Genomic DNA, 24094 nt, shown 5'->3' on the forward strand with positions numbered 1-24094 from the left:
TGTCGCGATGAAGGTGGCGGTGGCAGGATGCTGCCATGGCGCTCTGGACAAGATGTACGAGACGCTGGAGCTGCTGGAGCGGCGCCACAACGTGCGGCCCGACCTGCTGCTGTGCTGCGGGGACTTCCAGGCGGTGCGGAACGAGGCGGACCTGCGCTGTATGGCCGTGCCGGCCAAGTATCGCCACATGCAGACCTTCTACCGGTGAGCAAGGCCCGCCCGGCTCGGCTCGGCTCTGCCGTGCCCCTGCCCCCGCCCGGCCCTGCCCTGCCTCTCCTGCCCCTGCCCTGTCCCGCCCGGCCCGGCCCCTGCCCTGCCCGGGCTGCCCCTGCCCTGCCCCTGCCCTGCCCGGGCTGCCCCTGCCCTGCCCTGCCCTGCCCCGGGCCCTGCCCCTGCCCTGCCCCGGGCCCTGCCCCGGGCCCTGCCCCTGCCCTGCCCCGGGCCCTGCCCCGGGCCCTGCCCCTGCCCTGCCCCGGGCCCTGCCCCTGCCCTGCCCCGGATCCTGCCTCTGCCCTGCCCTGTCCCTGCCTCTGTCCGGCCCGGCCCTGCCCTGCTCCTGCCCCGGGCCCTGTCCCGGCTCTACCCGGCCCTGCCCCTTTCCCTGCCCTTGCTCTGCCCCGGGCCCTGTCCCGGCTCTACCCGGCCCTGCCCCTTTCCCTGCCCTTGCTCTGCCCCGGGCCCTGTCCCGGCTCTACCCGGCCCTGCCCCTTTCCCTGCCCTTGCTCTGCCCCGGGCCCTGTCCCGGCTCTACCCGGCCCTGCTCCTTTCCCTGCTCCTGCCCCTTTCCCTGCTCCTGCCCCCGCCCCTGCCCTGCCCCGCCCCGGGCCCGGGCGGCTGCTCCAGCTGCCGTGTGTGTATCTGCAGGTACTACTCGGGAGAGAAGAAGGCCCCGGTGCTCACCGTGTTCATCGGCGGCAACCACGAGGCTTCCAACCACCTGCAGGAGCTGCCCTACGGCGGGTGGGTGGCCCCCAACATCTACTACCTGGGTAAGGCCCGGCCCTCCAGCTCCGGCCATGGCCCCGCTGTCCCTATCCAGCCATGTCCCCATCCAGCCGTGTCCCCCCAGCTGTGTCCTCATCCTGCCCCAGCCATGTCCCCATGCAGCCGTGTGCCCTGCAGCCCTGGCTGTGTCCCTTGCAGCCATGTCCCGGTCCAGCCGTGTCCCCTGCAGCCCCAGCCGTGTCCCCTGCAGCCCCAGCCATGTCCCTGTCCAGCCGTGTCCCCTGCAGCCCCAGCCGTGTCCCCTGCAGCCATGTCCCGGTCCAGCCGTGTGCCCTGCAGCCCCAGCCGTGTCCCCTGCAGCCCCAGCCGTGTCCCTGCCCAGCCGTGTCCCCTGCAGCCCCAGCCGTGTCCCCTGCAGCCATGTCCTTGTCCAGCCATGTCCCCTGCAGCCCCAGCCGTGTCCCCTGCAGCCATGCCCCTCTCCAGCCATGTCCTTGTCCAGCCATGTCCCTGTCCAGCCGTGTCCCCTGCAGCCCCAGCCATGTCCCTGTCCAGCCATGTCCCCTGCAGCCCCGGCCGTGTCCCCTGCAGCCCCGGCCGTGTCCCCTGCAGCCCCAGCCGTGTCCCCTGCAGCCCCAGCCGTGTCCCCTGCAGCACCAGCCGTGTCCCTGCCCAGCCGTGTCCCCTGCAGCCCCAGCCGTGTCCCCTCCAGCCATGCCCCTCTCCAGCCATGCCCCTCTCCAGCCATGTCCTTGTCCAGCCATGTCCCTGTCCAGCCATGTCCCCTGCAGCCCCAGCCGTGTCCCTGTCCAGCCATGTCCCCTGCAGCCCCAGCTGTGTCCCCTGCAGCCCCAGCTGTGTCCCCTGCAGCCATGTCCCTGTCCAGCTGTGTCCCCTGCAGCCCCAGCCATGTCCCCTGCAGCCCCAGCCATGTCCCTGCCCAGCTGTGTCCCCTGCAGCCCCAGCCGTGTCCCCTGCAGCCCCAGCCGTGTCCCCTGCAGCCATGTCCCTGTCCAGCCGTGTCCCCTGCACCCCCAGCCATGTCCCTGTCCAGCCGTGTCCCCTGCAGCCCCAGCCATGTCCCTGTCCAGCCTTGTCCCCTGCAGCCCCAGCCATGTCCCCTGCAGCCCTGGCTGTGTCCCCTGCAGCCCCAGCCATGTCCCTGTCCAGCCATGTCCCCTGCAGCCCCGCCGGGCCGGTGACCGGCCGCCCTCCCTTCTCGCGCAGGTTACGCGGGCGTGGTGCGGTTCCGTGGCGTGAGGATCGGCGGCATCTCGGGCATCTTCAAGTCCCACGACTACCGGAAAGGTGCCAGGGCAGGGAGGGGCAGGGCAGGGAGGGGATGGGAGGGGAGGGAAAGGAAAGGGAGAAGAGGGAGCCCCAGCCCCACTGGGTGGGAGGCCTGGCTGTCCTCGCCCCCGGCGCAGCTCTGGGGTGACACCTCTCCAGGCTCAGTAGACGGTGTTTTGGTGCTGCTGGATGAGTCTGTAGCTGCCTGGCAACTGCAGCAGCAAGTCAGGCACCTTCTGAGTGTTGTTGGAACAGTCATGGTTCCATGGCAGTGTCCTCGTAGTGTGCAGTGCAAGAATCTGTGGTTTCCTTGTGTGAAACAGTGTGACCCTGCAGGAATGCACTGCCCTGCCCCGGGTCTCAGTGTCCATACCTCTGGTTCCTCCTGGTTTTGTGTGTGCATTCAACAGTTCTTCCTGGGAAGGGTAGAAAAAATCTAGTCAGGGAGTAGAAGAGTTTACTCTTTCTGATCTCAGCACATGAGGAGTGGTCCTTGTGGTTACTGTACAGCACCATCTTTGGTAACACCAGGCTTCAGAGAAGCTTTGCAGGTGGCTCTCTGACTTTTTGGTTTTCTGGAACATCTGATTGTGTCTAATACCTGTCAATGCTCATTAGGTTTGTTATTACACTTTGTATTCCTGACTGCTGCATGTGGGAGGTGAGCTGAGGCTCTTTTGGCAATACTCATGACCACTAGGAAATCATTGTTTCTGTTCATTCTTTAGAGTATGTAGGAGCTATGCTGGGCTTTCAGGTCTCGTGTTCCAAGGCAAAGTGGAAACTGATGCCTTTTTCCAGGGTCCACATTTATGCTTCCAGAGCCTGTGGTGCCTGTGGGCAGTGATAGGAATGTTTAAGCTGCTGCTGAACCTGCTAAGTTGTGGTTTGGTGGTGGGTGGCAACACTCTTGAACAAACAGAAAGAAATCACAGCCTCATTGGCCTGAGGCACGAGTCAGTTCTCATGTGGTGCTTTGTGATCTTTGAGTTTGTATCTCTTTCTGAGTGTAGTGTCCTAATTTACGTTCTGACCACTGAGCACACACAGAGGCTTGCTCTGTGCTCTCACTGTGTCTGTGCCCAACTTCAGCTTTTCCCATCTCCCTGGTGTTCCTTTGCTGTGCCAGCATCTTTGCCTGTGCACCCACAATATTCCTGGATACAGCAGGTTCATGGCTGTGCAGCAAACAGCTCTCCACACCTGGAACTGCACGTGGCAGTGCAGTGTAACTGTGCAGGTGATTGGGGAGGGGGGACACTGAGGGGTGTTCTCTCACCCCAGAGGTACAAAACCTCCTAAATCTTTCTGCCAAAACTTACTTGTTTCTGATGGGTCCTGGATTTTGAGTATTGGAGTCAAACTCCTGTTTTTGTTTCCTCAGCTGAATTCCTGTGTTTTCTGAATTTGTGAAAATAAGACACACAATGGAAGAAGTGCTCATTGTTGTAGACACAGTTTTACACATATTTGCTTCACACATAAAGGATTGGCAGCCTGTTGGTGTAAGCTCTGAGCAAAGGAGATACAGTATCTGCCTTGATTACTGCCAGCCTTGTATTTGGGGGTGCCCCAGGTGTCTGTGTGACCCCAAAAGCTGCCTTGCCAACAGTGTAGGAGGGAACTACTGATACAGGCAACTCTTGTTGTTTTCAATGTTTCAGGCCACTTTGAGTGCCCCCCATACAACCAGCAAACAATTAGAAGTGCTTACCACGTGAGGAACATCGAAGTCTTCAAACTCAAACAGGTTAGTGAAGTTTTCCTACTGTTTTTCTACACAGTGGTCAGTAGTTCTCATTAGTTTAGGAGCAGGAAGTTAAAGCTGCTCTAATCAAATATGCTGCTGGATAGCAAATATTGCCCACTACTCTCAGCTAACCTGAACAGAGCACTTTATGCTGGGTGTTGTTCCACTGCTGTGCCTGCTGAGTATCTCCCTGGGGCTTTGTGTACCAGTGCCATATTTATCTGAATCAGGCATAGGCAGGAGTGGTTTTTTTGTGTGGTTTTAAATTGGATAAAGCTCAGGGAATGGAAGGTACTGCAGTGACACCCCTCTGTTCCAGCTTTATCCGAGCTTTGGGAAGGTGGGTGATACCTTATGTAACATTATGGGTTGGTACAGCTAACTAATCAAAATGGAGCCAGCTAAACAAGCTGATCCCAAATTCCCATGGTTTAAGTTTTTTAGACTTCAGGGTGAGAAATTCAATGGACAGTTTGTGTGTTTTTGAGCTCTTGCCCACTCCCTGCTGTGTCACAAGGGCCCCTCCGTTTGGCTGAGGTTGTGGTGTAAGTACCTGTCCTTGTAAACACCCTGTGAACCATTGCCCAGGTTGCAGCTGCAGTGGTACATGATACAGGGGTGCTGAACACACAGTGAAGGTTTGCCTCTTTGTAAGGAGCTTAATGCACTTCTCTGTAAGTTCCTTGTTATTTGGACTCAGGTTGCACCTAAAAGTGGGTTCTGATAGAGCTGAGGCAAATATGCTGAGTATAGGACAAGCCATGGACATCAGAGTCCCTTTGCAGCTGCAGAGGACACCTGGAAGGTGGGGCTGGGCAGTACATTGGGTTGCTTTGGCAGTGAGGCTGTTGGTCACAGGGGGCTCTGTTGGTCACAGGGGGCTCTGGTGGTCACAGGGGGCTCTGTTGGTCTCAGTGGGCTCTGTTGGCCACAGCTGGCTGTGTTTGCCACAGCTGGCTCTGTTGGTGATAGGGGGCTCTGTTGGTCATAGGGGGCTCTGTTGGTCATAGGGGGCTCTGTTTGCCACAGCTGGCTCTGTTGGTCACAGCTGGCTATGTTGGTCACAGGGGGCTCTGTTGGTCACAGCTGGCTCTGTTGGTCTCAGTGGGCTCTGTTGGTCACAGGGGGCTCTGTTGGTCTCAGCGGGCTCTGTTGGTCACAGGGGGCTCTGTTGGCCACAGCTGGCTGTGTTTGCCACAGCTGGCTCTGTTGGTCATAGGGGGCTCTGTTGGTCACAGCTGGCTCTGTTGGTCACAGCGGGCTCTGTTGGTCACAGGGGGCTCTGTTGGTCTCAGTGGGCTCTGTTGGTCACAGCGGGCTCTGTTGGTCACACGGGGCTCTGTTGGTCACAGCGGGCTCTGTTGGTCACACGGGGCTCTGTTGGTCTCAGTGGGCTCTGTTGGTCACAGCTGGCTCTGTTGGTCTCAGTGGGCTCTGTTGGTCACAGCTGGCTCTGTTGGTCACAGGGGGCTCTGTTGGCCACAGCTGGCTGTGTTTGCCACAGCTGGCTCTGTTGGTCATAGGGGGCTCTGTTGGTCACAGCTGGCTCTGTTGGTCACAGGGGGCTCTGTTGGTCACAGCTGGCTGTGTTTGCCACAGCTGGCTCTGTTGGTCATAGGGGGCTCTGTTGGTCACAGGGGGCTCTGTTGGTCATAGGGGGCTCTGTTGGCCACAGCTGGCTCTGTTGTCACAGCTGGCTCTGTTGGCCACAGCTGGCTCTGTTGTCCCAGCGGGCTCTGTTGTCCCAGCGGGCTCTGTTGGTCACAGGGGGCTCTGTTGGTCACAGGGGGCTCTGTTGGTCACAGGGGGCTCTGTTGGTCACAGCGGGCTCTGTTGGTCACAGCTGGCTCTGTTGGTCATAGGGGGCTCTGTTGGTCTCAGCGGGCTCTGTTGGTCACAGGGGGCTCTGTTGGTCACAGCTGGCTCTGTTGGTCACAGCGGGCTCTGTTGGTCTCAGCTGGCTCTGTTGGTCTCAGTGGGCTCTGTTGGTCTCAGTGGGCTCTGTTGGTCTCAGTGGGCTCTGTTGGTCATAGGGGGCTCTGTTGGTCATAGGGGGCTCTGTTGGTCTCAGTGGGCTCTGTTGGTCACAGGGGGCTCTGTTGGTCACAGGGGGCTCTGTTGGTCACAGGGGGCTCTGTTGGTCACAGGGGGCTCTGTTGGTCTCAGTGGGCTCTGTTGGTCTCAGTGGGCTCTGTTGGTCACAGGGGGCTCTGTTGGTCTCAGTGGGCTCTGTTGGTCACAGGGGGCTCTGTTGGTCACAGCAGGCTCTGTTGGTCACAGGTCACACATGTTCATCTTGTACTGTGCAGTTCCTGAGCTCCTTTATCACATGTTGTGCTTCCACACTGCAGCTGAAGCATCCCATGGATATATTCATGTCCCATGACTGGCCTAGGAGCATCTACCACTATGGCAACAAGAAACAGCTCCTTAAAATGAAATCCTTCTTCCGCCAAGAAGTGGAGAGCAACACGTTGGGGAGCCCTGCTGCTTCAGAGCTCCTGCAGCACCTGAAACCCACCTACTGGTTCTCAGCACACCTCCATGTCAAATTTGCAGCTTTCATGCAACATGAGGTAAAGGGGGAAAGAAAATGAAGAATGTATGTCCCAGGCACATGTTAGAATTCCAGTGCAGGTAATCATGGCCAGAAAAGCAACTTCTTAATGGTTTTTATTGTTAAAACTCGGCTTAAGCCACAAAATACTCAGTGGTGGTAAGAATACTAGTTTATGATGTTATAAATCAGGGGTGTAGCTCCCTAATCCTCTTCAAGGACAGCATGAAATAGCTCCTGTTACTGCTCTTGAAATGTGTTCATTTAACCTATAGGAGAGGACTCTCCAGCTCTTTTGGGACACAAGACAACTTCAAAACAAGGTGATAGAGGAGCCACTGTAAAGTAAAGCTTGGCAGGTGTAGTTGTCTGTTGGCCTGGGTTAAGCCAAAATCCTGTTCTATTTTCAAGTTATTTAAGGGTAAAAATGTAATTCCAGATGTTGCAGGCTCAACAAGTGTGTTTCAGTTTCTTTGCAGTTTTCCTTTTTGTTCAAGGCTGGATGTGCTCATGATTAGGGATGAAATGTGGCTTGTGTTTTATTTTTCTGTCATCTGCATCCAGCTTTGTGTTAGACTCCCTGGGAAGCCCATCCTTCTTTTTTTCCTTCCATCCCTTTCTTATAAACCCAAGCTAATTTTCTATTTCAGGAAGTATTTTTCCTGCAGAAATGATACCTTTAAACCTTCTTTAGAATGGTCAAATTTCACAGAGCTGCTAATGACTGTGTTACCACCATTTGTTTCCTAGACAAACTCCAAAGAAGAGCTGCCAAAAGCAACCAAGTTTCTGGCTCTGGACAAGTGCCTGCCACACAGAGACTTTCTGCAGGTGATGAACGTGTGCAGTGGGTTTTCCCATTCAGTATCTCACTTGTCTGGACTGCTAGTGCTGTGCTGAGATAGAAGCTGAAGATCAGGGCCGATAAATGGAGAAACTGGAAAGAGTAGGAGTGCTGGATGTGTGGAATGGTCTTTGTATGATTTTGTCTTGAAATAAGCAGACCTTGGGTCTTGTCATGCAGGTGCAGTGTTTGCTTATCCCTACCCTTTCCTTTCACCTTAGAACAGGAACTTGACTTACATGGGTGAGTCTAAAATCCTTTGCTGTGGGAGGGAGCCCCTGACAGCTGTTCTTCAAATGCAGTCAAGTGTTTTAGTCTTAAAGTAGCCTTTATTTGTCAGCTTAGAGGGGAGGGGGTTCATTGTCTGTCCTTTGGGTGTGTGGTGGGATCCATCTGCCATCTTTGGGGATGGAAGAGAGTCTGAGGATGGGCTTTTGCTATGCAAAGGGGCATTGGGGAGACAGTCCAGGCTTAAAATCCTGTAGCAAAACTGGTCTGGATTAGTACCACCTCTATCAGTGAGGTGTTTTAGCTGTGTGTAACTCTGGTTTAAAATATATCTCCTTTTTCCCCCCTAAAACTGCCTTAAAAGGTGGAATTACTTGATGAATCATTTAAAATCAGAGTCTGACTAGTGCTTTGACTAAACCAAACTGTTTGATGTGGGTTAATGTCAGTGAAGACAAAGTGATTTGAGTGTCAGTCACTGCTGTGCTAAGGGTGTGTGTTCATACAGCAGGATGGCTCTTGCTATCAATTCTTGATGTGTGTATGAATTCAAGAGAGGGGAAATTCCATTTCTGAGTAGCTGGCAGGAGGGAGGGAGGGTTGTTCTGCTTTTTATTTGCTGTAACATAAAATTCATAAGTGCCTTTTCTGCTGCTGTTGATTGTCCTTTTTCAGCTCCTTACGGCTCTAAACCTGCAGGTGGAGCTTGAGAGGACTTGTTTGGTGGAGACCACTAGCTCTGTGTACTTTAAACTTTGTTAAAACTCTATAGATTGAAAGGAGCAAACCTTTAATCAGTTTCTTGTGTCAAGAGAAGTAACTCACCTCATCTGTGTCCATGGTTTGTCCCCAGATAATAGAGGTGGAGCATGATCCTAATGCAGGTGACTCTCTGGAGTACGATGCCGAGTGGATTGCAGTCCTCAAGGCCACCAACAGCCTTGTTAATGTGACTCAGAGCTCCTGGAATATGCCTGAGAAGAATGGCCTCCATGCCAGGTACGTTCCTGCAGAGTGGAAAGTTGCTGCACTGGAAGTTGTGTTAGAGCTGTGTTTGTCCTGCAGCCTGTGGTGCCTGTGGGACCTGCTCAAGGCCTGGGAAAGCAAAGGGAGTGTTGACAAGGGCTGTACCCTAGAGAGCCTCCTTACTGCTCTGCCTGGGCAGGGAGCTCTGTGTGACAAACTCAGATCCCAGCACTCGAGGGACAGAATATTCACTGTGGCTGCTGGTCCGGCCAGTGAAAATGTGAGGCTGGAAACCAGGCTGGGTTGTGGGCTGGGCTGACATAATGGTGGGGAGAGAGGGATCTCAGTCCTGACCCAAGGACATGGAAAACTTCCCTGAAAGAGTCTTCAGAGAATTAGGTGTGTGCTATGAGATGAATTTTAACCCCTCCTTTGCAGTGGGAATGGGCAGTGCCTTCTGACCAGCTGCACCTGTTTAAACTCTCTGCTCATGTTTAGGTGGGATTACAGTGCGACAGAAGAAGCCATCAAAGAGGTGTTAGAAGAGCTGAATCATAACCTCACAATTCCCCGTAACTTCACATTGACAGCTGCGTGTTATGATCCCAGCAAGCCCCAAAAAAACATGGAGCCAGTTCATACCATCAATCCCCAGACCACTGAGTTCTGTGCCCAGTTTGGCCTCACGGACATCAACGACAGGATCCAGCAAGCGAAGGAAGAGAGCTCAGGACGAGGAGAGTACGAAGAGGAGGAGGAGGAAGAGGAGATGGACAGCACAGGATCAGCAGAGGAGCCCAGTGAATACAACACAGATAACTCTGGCCTTTCGTCCATCAATCCCGATGAGATAATGCTGGATGAAGAAGGTGGCGACGAAGACTTGAGTACATGTTCTGTAGATCCTTCCCCTGATCACCCCCCCGAGTTCTCCACAAGCTTCTCCGACATCCGGATCATGCCAGACTCCATGGCGGTGTCCTCTGATGATGCCATGGACTCCAACAACGAGGAGCTGGAGAAGTCTGGAGTGAGTAAGCAGGGGGAAGAGAAGAGCTCCACTGAGAGACCCCTGAAGCGCATTGGTGGGGATGAAAATGGGGGCAGTGGCATTAAAAAGATTAAGAGGAGGAATCAAGCCATCTATGCTGCAGAGGATGAAGATAAAACAGATTAGTGCTTCATAGGATGGATAACTAAGTTGTCTCCCAGCCTTTCTGTGGGAAGGGGGTGAGAACTGTGGTGGACTACTCATGCTTTTAATGTTACATGATCTTATTCATATTATTTTCTTAAGCTCAAGGGGCTGGATGTGCCTCTCACTGGAAAGATGATTTATCCAGGTTAAACATGGAAGTCAGACTTTTCCAACAAAGTGCTTTGTCAAAGGGTTTAAAGCTCTTCTATCATTCAGTTTTGCTTCAGTCCTCCTTTACTGGTGCATACTCTGTATCTTCAGCTGAGCAGCTCTGCAAGAGTCACTGTGCTTGTCCAACAAGAACTGACTGTAGCCCAAGCCCAAGTGAGAGGAAGTCTGACTGACAAGACTGAACCATTTGATTTTATTCCTTTTGTCTTGTTTTATACCAAACTTTTAATACAAAGTAGCATACAAAATGGCTCTATGAATTAAAATTGAAAATAGAATCCCATGATAACTAAACAGCAATAGAAGAATGAAGATTTTTGTTTCTGGTCATAGTCATGCCATAGAAAAACTTCATGGTCATAAAGAAAACAATGTGTATTGTCTAGGATTGGCTTTTAATTAGAGTTTGGATAGGGAACCAAGTCTCTTGATTTGGAGGATGACAGTTGTATGGGGACCATGGAAAAGTGCATCTCTGTTCCTAAAACCTCATTTGTGTTGTTTCCTAAAACTTGAGAACAGTGTCTTAACCCACAAGTAGAGCATTAGGAAGAGCAGCTTCCTAATGTGGCATCCCCACTGTCCCAGCTCTGCTGCTGAGGCTGTTGTTCATACAGGAGGGTGGATGTCTGTGAGTTGCCCTAGACAGTGACACCTGCCTGATCATCAGCCTCCCTCTTCACCTGCCACTTCTTTTCAGTAGCTGTAACCTGCAGAACTTAAAACTGGATTTGGAATCTTCCACAGCACCTTCATAATCTTCAGCTGAGGGAGAACAGGAGCTGCCAGAATAGGGACCATCTTGGAAGATTTACTTTTAGTTTTTTGTCCTGAATTATTAGCAATCAAATTAGGCTCCTTTGGCCTGAAAGGCTGTGAGGATAACAGGAGTTCCTGAGTTAGTGACAGTGTTTTCAAGTAGCTGTCATTAGAGTCATTAGTTCACAGAATCACAGACTATTCTGAGTTGGAAGGGACCCATGAGGATCATCGAGTCCAACTCTTAAGTCAGTGGCCCACACGGGGGATTGAACCCATGACCTTGGCATTATTACAACCAAGCTTTAACCAACTGAGCTGATCTCAGGGTCTTCCTGCCTGTCTGCTGGTGCTCTGGGATGAGCTTTTGGAGCCCAGACTTTTCCACAACTGCTGCCCTTGGAACAGAAGTAGCTCCTGTGCTTCCCCCCACCCAAGACATGGGTAGGATGGGGAAGAAAGTGTCCTGACAGGAAGAGGGGGACAGGAATCAGTGAGTGAAACACTGGTGAGTGTGAGTTGTGTAGCAGGGAAACACTCTTAGGTCAAGACTTTGAAATCACTTCATGTCTGGGATTCACCTTGGTTCTTCTCCTGTAGCAGCCCACTCTGAAAACTGAACATGTGTAAGTATTCAAGGGCTAGAAAATGGCAAAGTTAGTGCCCTCCTCAGTTCAGTTGCCAGCTCCTCTGTCAGAACAGCCAGCACAGAGCTCTGGGGAGGTGTGAGGAGAACCTGGGACTGTTTGGGGTGACCCTCAGGGTGTGTGAAGTGGCTGTGAACTGTCAGAGAAGTTCCTGAAGGTGGTTGAGTCTCCTTAAGGGTCCTGGGTCTGCAGTGCTAAAATCTTAATCATGCCTCGTGATCTGAACACTATAATGGAATAAAGTATTTTAAGTATAAATTGTGTTATGGACTTGAGAAGCCTCCCAAGGAACCTGAATGTGGTATTGAGCTCTCAGGTTCTCTGCACTGAGTGGAAGGTGTGTCTCACCTGGAATGGACTCCTCAGTCTGAGCTCTCGTGTTTAAAGCTGTTCTGCTGTGTGTTGTCCCTTCTGAGAAATGTGTTCAGGCTTTCTTTAGAAAGCAGGAGCCTTTGACAAGATACAATACTGGGTTTTGAACCTTTTAAGGTTTTTTTATGCGGTATTTCAGCATCCATTGAGCAGACTGCAGCTGGTAAATACAGTTAAGGTGAGTTTTTTGGGAGTATGAATCCTATCTGGAGTTCCCAGTTGCCCACACCCTCTGCAGTCTGCAGTGTCCTCCCCTACCTTGCTCTCATCCATTATGGATTTGCCCTGCCGGCAGGATCCTGTGCTGCATGAGGAATTCCACAGAGGCTCTGAGCTCCTCCAGGAAAGGCCAAATACTTCAAAAAGTATGTAAAACTCTAGGGAAGGATGATGGATTTACTTTTAAGACCCAAAGCCTCCAGTTCTCTTCAGAAAGAAGCTTTAAAGTATCTTTGAAAAGTTGGGACTTTTGAAATTTTGGTGAGAAACCTGAAAAACGTTTCTCTGTGAAACCCTTGTGTGGCAGATTTTCAGTGTATGAGTTTTGAACTTAGACTAAAGCTGGTTTTGCTGTTACTGGTGCTTGAGAAAAATGTTCCCCTGTTCCATTCCAGGCCAGCAGAGAGGCATTTTCAAAGCAGGGCATTGATCTGTTTGGAGGGAAACAAAGAGGTGTAGCCTTTTTCCTAAGTGGAGTATTTTTTTATATTTATAAAATTAAAGCTACTCAAGTCACCCTGTGGCTGTGTCCCAAAGTATGTTCATTGTGCTCCCGTTATCCCCTGCAGTCTAACAGCTGGAGAGCAAAACTTGAGGCTCATGAACTGGAGCTGTGATGTTTTTACTGTTTGTGTTTTCACTGTCCTGCCCCCATTTAGTTCTGCCTTTAGGGGTGGGACAATCTCCACAGTCCAGGTGGGGAAATACAGGGGCTGACACACACCCAGCCCACCCTATAGAGCCCTGTACAGCAACCCTGAGTGGGCACAGGGGCTGACACACACCCAGCCCACCCTATAGAGCTGCACAGCATCCCTGAGTGGGCACAGGGGCTGACACACACCTAGCCCACCCTGCAGAGCTGTACAGCAACCCTGAGTGAGCACAGGGGCTGACACACACCCAGCCCACCCTGCAGAGCTGTACAGCATCCCTGAGTGGGCACAGGGGCTGACACACACCCAGCCCACCCATCCTAGAGCCCTGTACAGCAACCCTGAGTGAGCACAGGGGCTGACACACACCCAGCCCACCCATTCTAGAGCCCTGTACAGCATCCCTTAGTGGGCACAGGGGCTGACACACACCCAGCCCACCCTATAGAGCTGTACAGCATCCCTGAGTGGGCACAGGGGCTGACACACACCCAGCCCACCCTATAGAGCTGTACAGCATCCCTGAGTGGGCACAGGGGCTGACACACACCCAGCCCACCCTGCAGAGCTGCACAGCATCCCTGAGTGAGCACAGGGGCTGACACACACCCAGCCCACCCTGCAGAGCTGTACAACAACCCTGAGTGAGCACAGGGGCTGACACACACCCAGCCCACCCTGCAGAGCTGTACAGCATCCCTGAGTGGGCACAGGGGCTGACACACACCCAGCCCACCCTGCAGAGCTGTACAGCAACCCTGAGTGGGCACAGGGGCTGACACACACCCAGCCCACCCTATAGAGCTGTACAGCAACCCTGAGTGGGCACAGGGGCTGACACACACCCAGCCCACCCTGCAGAGCTGTACAGCATCCCTGAGTGGGCACAGGGGCTGACACACACCCAGCCCACCCTATAGAGCTGTACAGCATCCCTGAGTGAGCACAGGGGCTGACACACACCCAGCCCACCCTGCAGAGCTGCACAGCATCCCTGAGTGGGCACAGGGGCTGACACACACCCAGCCCACCCTGCAGAGCTGCACAGCATCCCTGAGCGAAGCCGTGGTGTCCTGGGGGTGTTTCTGTGGAAAAAAACCCAACAACTCAAAACCAAAAAAATTAATGACGGCAACAAACCCAACGACAGAAAAAGGGAACCCAAAGCATTTGTGTGCAGCAGAGGGTGGGAAGGGGAGGGCTCGGCTCTGCTCGGGCTCTACTCGGCTCCCGACCCCTTTCGGCTCCGCTCGGCTCTTTTCGGCCCCTTTCGGTTCCGCCGACCACGTTCGGCCTCTTCCGGCTCCCCCGTCCCGTTCGGCTTCACTCGGTTCTATTCGGCCCTGCTCGGCTCTATTCGGTCTCTTTCGGCCCTACTCGGCTCTATTCGGCCCTGCTCGGCTCTAGGCAGCCCCTTTCGGCCCTACCCGGCTCTATTCGGTCTCTTTCGGCCCTACGCGGCTCTATTTGGCCTCTTTCGGCCCTACCCGGCTCTATTCGGTCTCTTTCGGCCCTACCCGGCTCTATTCGGTCTCTTTCGGCCCTACCCGGCTCTATTCGGTCTCTTTCGGCTCTACTCGGCTCTATTTGGCCTCTTTCGGCTCCGCTCGGCTTCATTCGGCTCTTTTCGGCTCTTCCGACCCCGTTCGGCTCCGCTCGGCTCTATTCGTCCCCTTTCGGTTCCGTCGACGCCTCTCGGTCCCCTGCGGCTCTCCGACACCGTTCGGCTTCGCTCGGCTCCGCTCGGCTCTATTCGGCTCCGTTCGGCTCTATTCGGCTCTACTCGGCCCTACTCGGCTCTATTCGGCCTCTTTTGGCCCCACTCGTCTCCGTTCGGCCTCTTTCGGCCCACTCGTCTCCATTCGGCCCCACTCGGCCCCACTCGTCTCCATTCGGCCCCACTCGGCCCCACTCGTCTCTATTCGGCCTCTTTCGGCCCTACTCGTCTCTATTCGGCCTCTTTTGGCCCCACTCGTCTCTGTTCGGCCCCACTCGGCCCTACTCGGCCCTACTCGGCCCTACTCGGCCCCACTCGGCCCCACTCGGCCCTACTCGGCTCCGCTCGGCCTCACTCGGCCCCACTCGGCTCCACTCGGCTCCATTCGGCCCCACTCGGCCCCACTCGGCCCCACTCGGCCCCACTCGGCCCCACTCGGCCCCACTCGGCTCCACTCGGCCTCGCTCGGCTCGCTCCGTCACTGACCGCGCCGGGCGGAGGCCGCGCCCTGCTCCACGCGCGGCGCGTGCGCAGAACGGCGGTTGCGGCGGGGCGGGCTCGCTGGTTCCGCCCCGGTCCCGCCCCGAGCCCGCCCCGACCTGGTCCGGCCCCGACCGCTGTGAGCTCCGTGAGCCCGCCCCGATCCCTTCCCGAGCCCTCCCCGAGCCCGCCCCGAGCCCTTCCCGAGCCCTCCCCGAGCCCGCCCCACCCGCCGCCGCCGCAGGGCCCCGAGTCCGCCCCGCCGCCGCCGCCGCAGCGCCGTGAGCGCTCCCCGAGCCCGCCCCGAGCCCGCCATGAGCGCGCCGTGAGCCGCCCGCCCGCCAAGATGGCGTGTGTGCTGGAGGCGCCGCTCCGCATGAGCGTCCTGTCGGTGAGTGCCGCTCTGACCTTGCCCCGGGACCGCCGGGGCCTCCTCCACTCTCGGCCTGCCCTTCCCGGCAGCCCCGGACCCCGAGCTGGGCCTTGCCCTCCGCCACTCCCGGGGCCGCGGCCCGGGCTCGGTGGCTCCTGTGGAGGCCCCGGAGGGGCTGGAGCTGCCCTGGGGCGGAGCGGGGCTATCCCCGGGGCTGGGGCCGGGGCTGCGGCCGCTCGGCATAGCCGTGCCGCCCCGAGCACGGCGGGACCCGAGTGAGTGCTCGGAGCGGCCCGGCTGTCCCGAGCGGCCGCAGCCCCGGGAGAGTCATGAAATTTTGGGGCTCGTCCGGTATTTGAATCCGAGACCGCTCGCTGGGGCTTCTCCGGTTTTTTTCCGTGAAAAGCTCATGCGAGGTGGAAGAGCCTTGAGACTGGTGGTGTGGATAAATTCCGTGTTTTGGTTTTGCACTGCAGACGTTGCAGCTCGTGGGGGTTTCAGACACAGAAGTGCACGAAGTTCTCCATATAAATGCACAGGGCGGATAGGTAGCTGCTGTTCTTAAAAATACTGTCTTTCGTGACATAGTGGAAGTTTATCTGAGGGGTTTATGTGACAGTATTCCTGGAGACAAAGGGACCCTGCTGCCTTTGGATGATTCCTCTGTGTTAGGTGAGACCACAGGCAAGGAGCCTCTGACATCAACAACCCCTGCAGCGCTCCAGGCTGGGCACAGAGTGGCTGGAGAGCAGCCAGGCAGAGGGACCTGGGGGGACTGAGGGACAGGAAGCTCAACAGGAGCCACCAGTGTGCCCAGGTGGGCAAGAAGGCCAAGGGGATCCTGGCCTGGATCCAAACTAGCGTGGCCAGCAGGCCCAGGGCAGTGACCCTTCCCCTGGACTCGGCCTTGGGGAGGCCACACCTTGAGTGTTGTGTTCAGTTCTGGGCCCCTCAGTTGAGGCAAGAGCTTGAGGGGCTGGAGCGGGGCCAGAGAAGAGCAACGAGGCTGGAGAAGGGACTGGAGAACAAGTGCTGTGGGGAGAGGCTGAGGGAGCTGGGGGTGTTCAGCCTGGAGAAGAGGAGGCTCAGAGGTGACCTCAGCACTGTCTGGAACTGCCTGAAGGGAAGTTCTGGCCAGGTGGGGGTTGGTCTCTTCTCCCAGGCACTCAGCAATAGGACAAGGGGGCACGATGGGCTCAAGCTCTGCCAGGGGAAATTGGAGATCAGAAGAAAATTCTTTGCAGAGAGAGTGCTCAGGCATTGGAATGGGCTGCCCAGAGAGGGGGTGGATTCCCCATCCCTGGAGGTTTTTAAACTGAGCTTGGCCGTGGCACTGAGTGCCATGATCTGGTGAAGGGACTGGAGTTGGACCAAGGGCTGGACTTGATGATCTGGGAGGTCTTTTTCCAACCCAATCCATTCTATGATTTTGTGATTCTGTGATCTGGGTGGGAAGCAGGAGCACAGGCAGCCCCTGAGCAGACACTTGCAAAAGCAAGGAAGAGTTTTCAATGCTCTTGTGGCTTCTCTCAAGGAAAACCCCTAAGGAAAAGCTGGGAAAGGCTTAATAAAAAGTGAACTGGCAAAAGGAAAAGAGGTGAGATAATGGAAGCACACCCTGGCACGTGTTCATGAGAACCTGGAGGGAAAATTCCCTTCCCCTTTCCCACCCTTGTTTTTTGGAACGTTTGCCATCTCCAACCCTGGATCTTCTCAAAAGGAATAGGAAATCATTGGTGCGTAAGTGTGTGGCCTACAAGCATGGTCCTGTTGCTGGGAAGAGAATTTGCTTTGTCTTCTGAAGCACTGTGGGAATGCTGTGGGGAATATTGTGCTGCTGTCTCTGCTGAGGGTGTGTGGGACAGGCTCTGAAACGTGTAGGTATGTTGGGATAAAGTAAGTTGCAGAGAAAAGTCTTCTTTTCAGCTTCCTTCTTTTGGAGGTTGTGGGTACGTGTCTTGAGCAACCTTAACTGCTCTTAGAAACTTTCTTTCAGGAATTCATGTTTATTCTGTATAGTAATTAAACGTAATAAAACTGCAATTGAAGGCAGTGCTGATAACTGCAGTTCATAAATAGCCCTCTGTTAACTTGCTCTGACACCTACCCTGTTGTTATCTACCTTAAGCACCTCACCTTGCCTAAATCACACTTGAACACGGGGTTAATCCCCGGGGATGTTGCCCAGCGGTAACACATCCCACATTTAAATGTCTTTGGGTAGGTCTGCTGCCTCTTGCCTGCGAGGTCTTGTAGCCTGGCTGCTGCAGGAGGCATCCCTGCCTGCCTGCCTGCCCTCTGTGAGCTGACAGGAAGGGCTGGGAGCCGACAGAGGGTTGGGAGCCGATATAACTGTTGCCCTGCTGTCTGTCCTCTCTCTGCAGGAGGTCACCGCCAGCAGCCGCCACTATGTGGACAGACTGTTTGACCTGGATCCCCAGAAGGTGCTGCAGGGTGTCATGTAAGTCACTGAACCCCCTGGGGCTCTTGGCTGTGCTGGGCCAGGTGTGCTTGATCCCACTGGAGCTGCAGGGCAGGGGCAGGAACCTCCTCCTGCCTGTCCTTTTGAGAAATCCAGTGGGCAAACCTTAATGCAGACAGTGTGGCTGTAGGTGCAGTGCTGATACAGACTCTGCAGTGCACATGGTCCATAGTGCAGCTTCCCAGTTGCCAGACAGGAGGTTAAACATGCTGTGAGCACTGACAGATTTTTTTGGATACACTTCTTTTTGGCACCTTTTGCTCCTCTTCCAGGTCTGTGGAGGTTCTTTTCTCTCACTCCACTGCTGAGTCAGTGTGGTTGCCTCTTACTCTTCCCCTGCTGCTGTGACTGAAGGGCTTTTATTTTTTAATGTTTGGCTTCTATCTCACTGTGGGAACTGCAGACTGGAAGAAACGGCTCCCAGAGAAATAAGTTTGGGTGCAAATTATAATTCAGTACTTCTGTTGCATGCCAGTGGTCAGGGGCAATGACTGAAGAGTGAGGGAAGGCCTTGTCCTGCTGCAGAGCTCTGGTTGTTTCCCTGCTCTCCTTGGGCTATGAGCTTTCCATTAGAACCACACGAGCCCTTGCCCAGGACTGACTTTTGTGGTGAGACAGGACCCTTTTGGCCTTGCCAGTAACTTGCTGGCTGTGGCTGTCTGGGAAGACACCAGGAAACATCAAAGGACCAAGTGGATCAGAAAGCCAAGGATGTTGGTTGTGTGCTTAGCACAACCTGAGGTGTTTTCCAGTAGCAGATGGAAACAGTTATTCAAAAATGTGCCCCAGAGCAACATATCAGAATTTATGTCCCCTTAAAAGATGTGAAAACCACAACAGGCACAAAAAGGTCCTAGAAACGTTCTTGGTTGCAATACCCCCTGACCTGTATTAAACCCTCTGATGCCCCACCATAACTCTGTACAGGTTCACGGCTCTGCTGGAGGAGAGCCTGGTTTTATTCCACCCCTTGGCCCTCCTAGTCCACTCCTGTAGGGGCTGGTGGGGTGGTCCTGGGGCAAGGATGTGTCTCACCCAGTGTCCCGTGGGGTGACTGAGCCCCTCTTTTCTCCTTGGCAGATGCTCTGAGCCCTGGCTGGCGCTCCCTCCCTGCTCTCCTTTCTTTTCAAAGGACTGGAACCCACAACCCTTGGTAATCCCTTCCCTATCTTTTGATGTGTTATTCATATTCTTTGAAGTATAACTGATTTCCCAGAAACAGGAGTTTTAGGCAGCATCTTTGCCTCAGTTAACATCTGAAATTCTTCATCTTGTCCGTGGGTGTCAGTGGATTCTATGCTGAGATGCTTTTCCTACATTTAAAGACAAGGCAATACCAATTTATTTCATAATATCTTTGAAGGGGCAGATTTGGATGGTCAAACTGTTTGTGATGCTCTGGTTAAAATGTCCCTTGTGGGAGTGCAGCTCTGCTGACTGAGCCCACCCTGTGTGGCAGATGGGGTGCCTTTGGTGGATGGGTATGGAGCAGTCCAGTGTACAAAACATACACATAGAATTTAGAGGAGTGTCTGTATTGAAAATTCCTGTCACTCCAGGGCTCTCTTTGGGCACAAAAATACGGCTTTGCCCTTCTTTGACTTCAGGGGATCAGCAGAGGTATTGAAGTTGGAAGGGAGTGATGCTTGGGGTGGAGGAGAAAAGGATTTAAGTTCTTGCAGAGTGCCTGTCAGAGGCTTTACCAGACATGCTGCATCCTTTGCAGAAAATCTTTGTTTCCTAAGATGTGCTGGGCTTTTTCCTGCATCCTGGCTGCAAATACTGATGACCTAGATTTTTATTTTGATTGATGGAACTGTATGAATATCAAGGATCAGAAAATAGGCTGTTGTAAGAGGCTTTGTTTCTGCAGATTGTCTTCAGTTACAATAGTCCTGTTTTTAATATGCTTGAATGAATAACTTGGGTTTGGGGCCTTTTTTTAATTGCATCCTTGTAATTTTAATGAAACTCAGCTTCTGAATGGGCTTTGATAAAGGTAAGATGCAGCTAAATGCTTCTTGAACTTGAAAATCATGCCAATCCAGTTTCCATCTTGCAACTTGAGAAAGCTTTAATTACATATTCTGAAAGCATTTAAATGATCAAACTCTCTTCTTTTCCTCCCTTTCCCATGAACTTTCAGGGAGGTGCTGTTCAGAGCCTCCTCTGTGCAGACAGGGAAGCCTTACTTGGCTGGGAGATTTTTCCTTTTGCTCCCAAGAGGAGAGCAGGACCCCCTTGTCTGGTACTGCTGCCTGTGGTTTTGTTGATCTCCTCTCAACATGTCAAGTTTCCTGCAGAACTTTGCTCACATCACTTCTGTCCTGTTCCTTTGGGTGTTTGATAGTGGGTAGGAAGGGGAGAACTGTGAGTGCCTGCCAGTAAATCCTGAATTTGGCTTCAGGATGTGAAAGGCTGAGATTCCTACAAGGATGACCTCTGTCTTTTACAGCACCTGGTGGGGAACCAAATTGTTCAGGGCCCATCTCCACACCCACATCTGGATGGCAGTGTGTGTATCTACCTTCTATTTACTGTCTTTGTAGATGAGCAAGATTAATAGAGTAGTTTCCTTCTGGAAACATGAACTCTACATTGTGGCCATGCTTATGCTTGAGAGGTCTGTCCAGGTTTGCTCTGTGGGTTCTGAGGAGCTCTTGCAACCCTTTCATCGTGTTGTACAGCTCAGGTTTCCCCCAGGGAGCTCCGAGGGCATCGTGCAGGGTCAGCACTTGTGTCAGGTGTGCAGGGGTGTGGCTTTGCAGAACAGAGCTGGCTCTGAAAATGGTTGGTAGGAGGGCTTTGTTTGTCCCAAGGTGATTGCTGCACTCTCATCCTGTGCTTTGCAGTGGGGCAGTTTTTATTTATTCATTTAGAAACAATTTGGTTGTAATCCTTAGGTTATAGTTTGTTTTTCACCTGCTCTTAAGCTCAGGACCACATTGTTTAGATGGAAGACTGATACTTGGTTTTGTCCTTTAGTTTGTTTGCTGGTTGGAGGCTTCTTTGAGAGACATTTTGTCATGCTTACATTGAGCCTGGTGCCTTCAAAGTGGCAATCTGTCATTTTCCTGGGAGCTGTGTGATCCCTGCTCAAGGCTGGGTCTGAAAGGACCATTCTTTCTGACAAATCTGGCTGCTCAAGGTCCCAGCTGTTTCTCATCAGGCTGTTCCTCAGCAGTCAGGAGGTGTCATCTTTTACCACTTGTAAATCATCCTCTCTGGAGCACTGAGAATTCCTTATGCTGCGGCTGTTCCTGTCCTTTATGGCCAGCAGGAGTTAGACAAGGGTTTTCCAAACTTGTGGGTGCTTTTATTGCTCAGAACAGTGAGGGAAACATCCTCTAGAAATGGCACCTGGTGGTGATAAACCACCTGAAGCAATGTGTGTTTTACATCCAGCTTGTGTTATTTGTGTGCTCCTGGTTTGGGCTGGGTGTCCAGGCAGGTGTTGGGTGGCTGTGCTGTGGTTCCTGTGCCCCAGCCGTGGCAGCTCAGGGAGCAGCAGTGCAGTGTCTGCACCAAAGCTGTGTGCAATGGAAGAGGCAGCCTGATGGATTGAGAAGAGAAGAAATGCCCATCTCAGTTCTGGTGGAGCAACAGGTGCCCCTTCCAGACAGCTGTGAAGAGGCTGCTTTGCTGTTTGTTCTTCCTGTCTGTTAAACAGCCCTGCTTTAACATGAGTGAGCAGCCCCTGTCTCCACACAGTGTGTCCCCAGGAGCTGCAGTGACACTCTCAGTCTGTGGGCACTTCTGAGTCTGAAGTTTCTGCAGGAGCTCTGGTTTTGTGCACATCCCTTGGCCCTGTGGCAGCAGAGCAGCCCTCAGAGGGCTGTCCCTGTTACACTTTGCCCCTGTACAGGTGGGGTCAGTTCTGTTGTCTCCTGGACACTGCACTGCAGTAAATGCATGTTCTGCATAGAACTTGGAGGTGTAACTGGCCAAGAACAAGTGAGGTGTTTCTGTGCAGAGCCATTGGAGTGGTGGGGCTCCTGAATGTGCCATGTTGGTGCTGGGTGGGTGCAGGGTGGGCTGCAGGGTGGGCTCCCCCCTGGCTCTGGGGGCTTCTGAGGGCTGCAGGACGGGGCAGAAATCTGAGCAGGTTCGGGTGGTGCTGGGAGTACAACTGCTGGTTTCTCCTTCAGGAGGTAAGCTGGGAAGGAAAGCTCTTCAAGGGAGGGAGGGTGACATGGAGAGGCTCAAACTCAGTGGAGAATTAAGCAGTGCTCTCAAGAGGAGTTTTCAATGGAAAGGGTTCTGTAGTCAGGTGGAAGGGGAGTGCAGACAGGGAGAGGAGAGGGAGCTGCACTACAGAGCAAGTGTGTCCATCTCACAGAATGAGCTACTCTCACTTTTGTGATTTCTTTGTAATGCAGCTAAAGGTGCAAATGCATAATAGCTTCTTCTGCAAGTAAATTCTGTGTATTTTAACTCCTGGTGTGATGTTTAGAGCTGGGCTAAGCTTCAGGAACACCTGTGACATTTGGCCAGCAATCTGCAGCCTGACAGGGCTGCTGAGTATCTCCAGCCTGGCAGTTACTGCTGTGAGCCTGTGAGAGAAGCCTGATGGTCAGTGCTGCCTTTCAGATGGATGGGAAGCCACTTTTCTCCCAGATCCCTCTCTGGGTGCCACCCTCAGGGTGGTGAGGCTGTTGCTGTGGTGTTTTCAGGCTGTGAGTAGGATGAGGGAGGAGGAGCAGTGTGTCTGGCTGGTGGAGCTGGGCAGTCACAGGAGCCCTGAGGGGTTCACAGTGACAGCTGAGCACAGCTGGGTGCTGCAGGTTCCCTCCAAGAGCCTAATGAAGGGAGTCTGCCTTCCCTCTGTGATCTGTGAGACAAATGCTGCCTGCAGGGAGGGCACTGTGGCACCCAGGGAGCAATAGTGGTGCCCCTGAGGCTGTGTGGGGTGTTCTTAAGGCTTGAGCCTGAGGGGGGTGTGCCACAACATCAGCAGTGCCACCGAGTTTGGGATTCATCCTGTTGGGAGTTTGATTTTTTTGGTTCCAAGCTGCCAGTTTGAATTGATTGGAATCAGCATCAAAAACATTGAATTTACTTTCTTTCCAAAAGAGGGTAATTCTTCATTTGCAATGTGGAACTTCTTGGTTGCAAAGGATTGACATTTCTGGGAACGTGGACAGGCCAGAATTCTGTTTAGCAATTAATTTCCTTATCAGGTATTAAGCTGCTTTTATTATGTATCCTGTATTGCAGGTGCTGGACTGATAATATGAATATGTTGAGACTTTTCTCTGGGAATGGCAAAGTAGCAGGAAGGTTGGCTGGTAGAATTACTTGTTAAAACATATGTCAAACATGCATGGTCTGAAATGTCCAGAATTTCAGTGAGTTTATTTGGATACACTGGGATTTCTGTCCTAGTGCACAGTTAGTGACACCCATTTGGGAAAGGAGACTTAGGCATGGCTAAAGCCTGTGGAGGCCAGTGCATCATCTTAGTTTATTTGGAGCTCAGGATCAGAGGCTCTGCTTCGTGTCAGGTGGGCTTCAGGTTGTCATAATCTGTGTCAGATTAGCAGGTTTGGGGACCCTGCCCTGCTTTGCTGGCCTGAGGTGCAGTGGGCAGGGTCAGACAACACTCCAAGCTCACACCTAGAGCAGCCAAGTGGAGGCTGCAGGGCCTTTCTAAGGTATGTTCCTGTATTGAGTGAAACTTTAGAGTTCTCTGTGTGGATGGCTTGTGGTGGACAACATTCTGTAGGTTATGAGTGGTGGCCTTCAAATGGGACTGTGGACAGAAGCAACTTTGAATCAAGGGGCAGTGAGTGAAGAGCAGTGCTATAAACATGTGTGGTACAGGATGCCCCTCTGCTTCATGACAACCAGTTAATCTTTGCTGTGCTCTAAATGCTGGAGGCACTGCCATCCTGGGAAGGGAAACATCCTTGGAGGCAGAGAGACAGTAAGAAAAAAAGCAACACAGTTGTATTGCTGGTTTGGGTCATGCATCTGAGGCAGCTGTGGTGGAGGGTGTTCTTTTCATGTGGTTTGGCTGTTCTGGGAGAGTTGTGAGGAAGTGTTTAACTATCTGGTGCCACAGAGCAGGGCATTTTCTGAGCGAGAATGTCTGAATTCTGAACTGCTGCGCTTTTCACCTCACCTCTTGTGGGATAGTTCTTTCCTGTCAGGACCTCGCTTGGTTGAATAGCAGAGACTGAAATGTGGATAATACAGAGGTCTAGCCCAGGTTTGTTGGTTTGGGGGTTGTTTTAGTTCATAAAGGTTACAGGGTAAAAGGTAGCTGAGCTCCCATCCTCCACTAACTTTGAGCTACATGAGGTGACCTCAGCACTGTCTGGAACTGCCTGAAGGGAAGTTCTGGCCAGCTGGGGGTTGGTCTCTTCTCCCAGGCACTCAGCAATAGGACAAGGGGGCACGATGGGCTCAAGCTCTGCCAGGGGAAATTGAAGTTGGAG

General features: G+C 53.2%; 2 protein-coding genes across 7 annotated transcripts in view; both read left to right on the forward strand.

Annotated features, from left to right (window-relative positions):
• DBR1 (debranching RNA lariats 1) lies at nucleotides 1-12469 on the forward strand. Its single transcript, XM_071566551.1, has 8 exons — nucleotides 1-204; nucleotides 865-989; nucleotides 2173-2253; nucleotides 3900-3985; nucleotides 6337-6561; nucleotides 7293-7373; nucleotides 8468-8613; nucleotides 9079-12469. The coding sequence occupies exons 1-8, from the start codon at nucleotides 8-10 to the stop codon at nucleotides 9755-9757; spliced, it is 1620 nt and encodes a 539-aa protein (XP_071422652.1). The 5' UTR covers nucleotides 1-7; the 3' UTR covers nucleotides 9758-12469.
• A 2550-nt stretch (nucleotides 12470-15019) lies between these two features.
• Nucleotides 15020-24094, forward strand: part of ARMC8 (armadillo repeat containing 8) — a 74158-nt gene continuing 65083 nt past the window's right edge. For 4 of the 6 annotated variants that reach the window (XR_011698741.1, XM_071566252.1, XM_071566247.1 and 1 more), the window contains exons 1-2: nucleotides 15020-15190; nucleotides 17557-17633. Coding sequence is in view for 4 of the 6 variants with exons in the window: in XM_071566252.1 (XP_071422353.1) it covers nucleotides 15146-15190; nucleotides 17557-17633 (122 nt within the window). In the remaining 2 variants the exon portion in view is untranslated. Of the gene's footprint in view, nucleotides 15191-17556; nucleotides 17634-18734; nucleotides 18808-24094 lie in introns of those variants that run through there. The other 2 variants (XM_071566248.1, XM_071566251.1) reach the window with 2 other exon arrangements.

The sequence above is a fragment of the Pithys albifrons genome, chromosome 11 (assembly GCF_047495875.1).
Source record: "Pithys albifrons albifrons isolate INPA30051 chromosome 11, PitAlb_v1, whole genome shotgun sequence".
In the NCBI taxonomy this organism is placed as follows: domain Eukaryota; kingdom Metazoa; phylum Chordata; class Aves; order Passeriformes; family Thamnophilidae; genus Pithys; species Pithys albifrons.

Coding starts and splice junctions, on each gene's coding strand:
- DBR1 (XM_071566551.1), top strand. CDS start 8: ATGAAGGTGGCGGTGGCAGGATGCTGCCATGGCGCTCTGGACAAGATG. Junction 6,562..7,292: donor CAGCTTTCATGCAACATGAG/GTAAAGGGGGAA, acceptor TTTGTTTCCTAG/ACAAACTCCAAAGAAGAGCT. Junction 7,374..8,467: donor CACACAGAGACTTTCTGCAG/GTGATGAACGTG, acceptor GTTTGTCCCCAG/ATAATAGAGGTGGAGCATGA.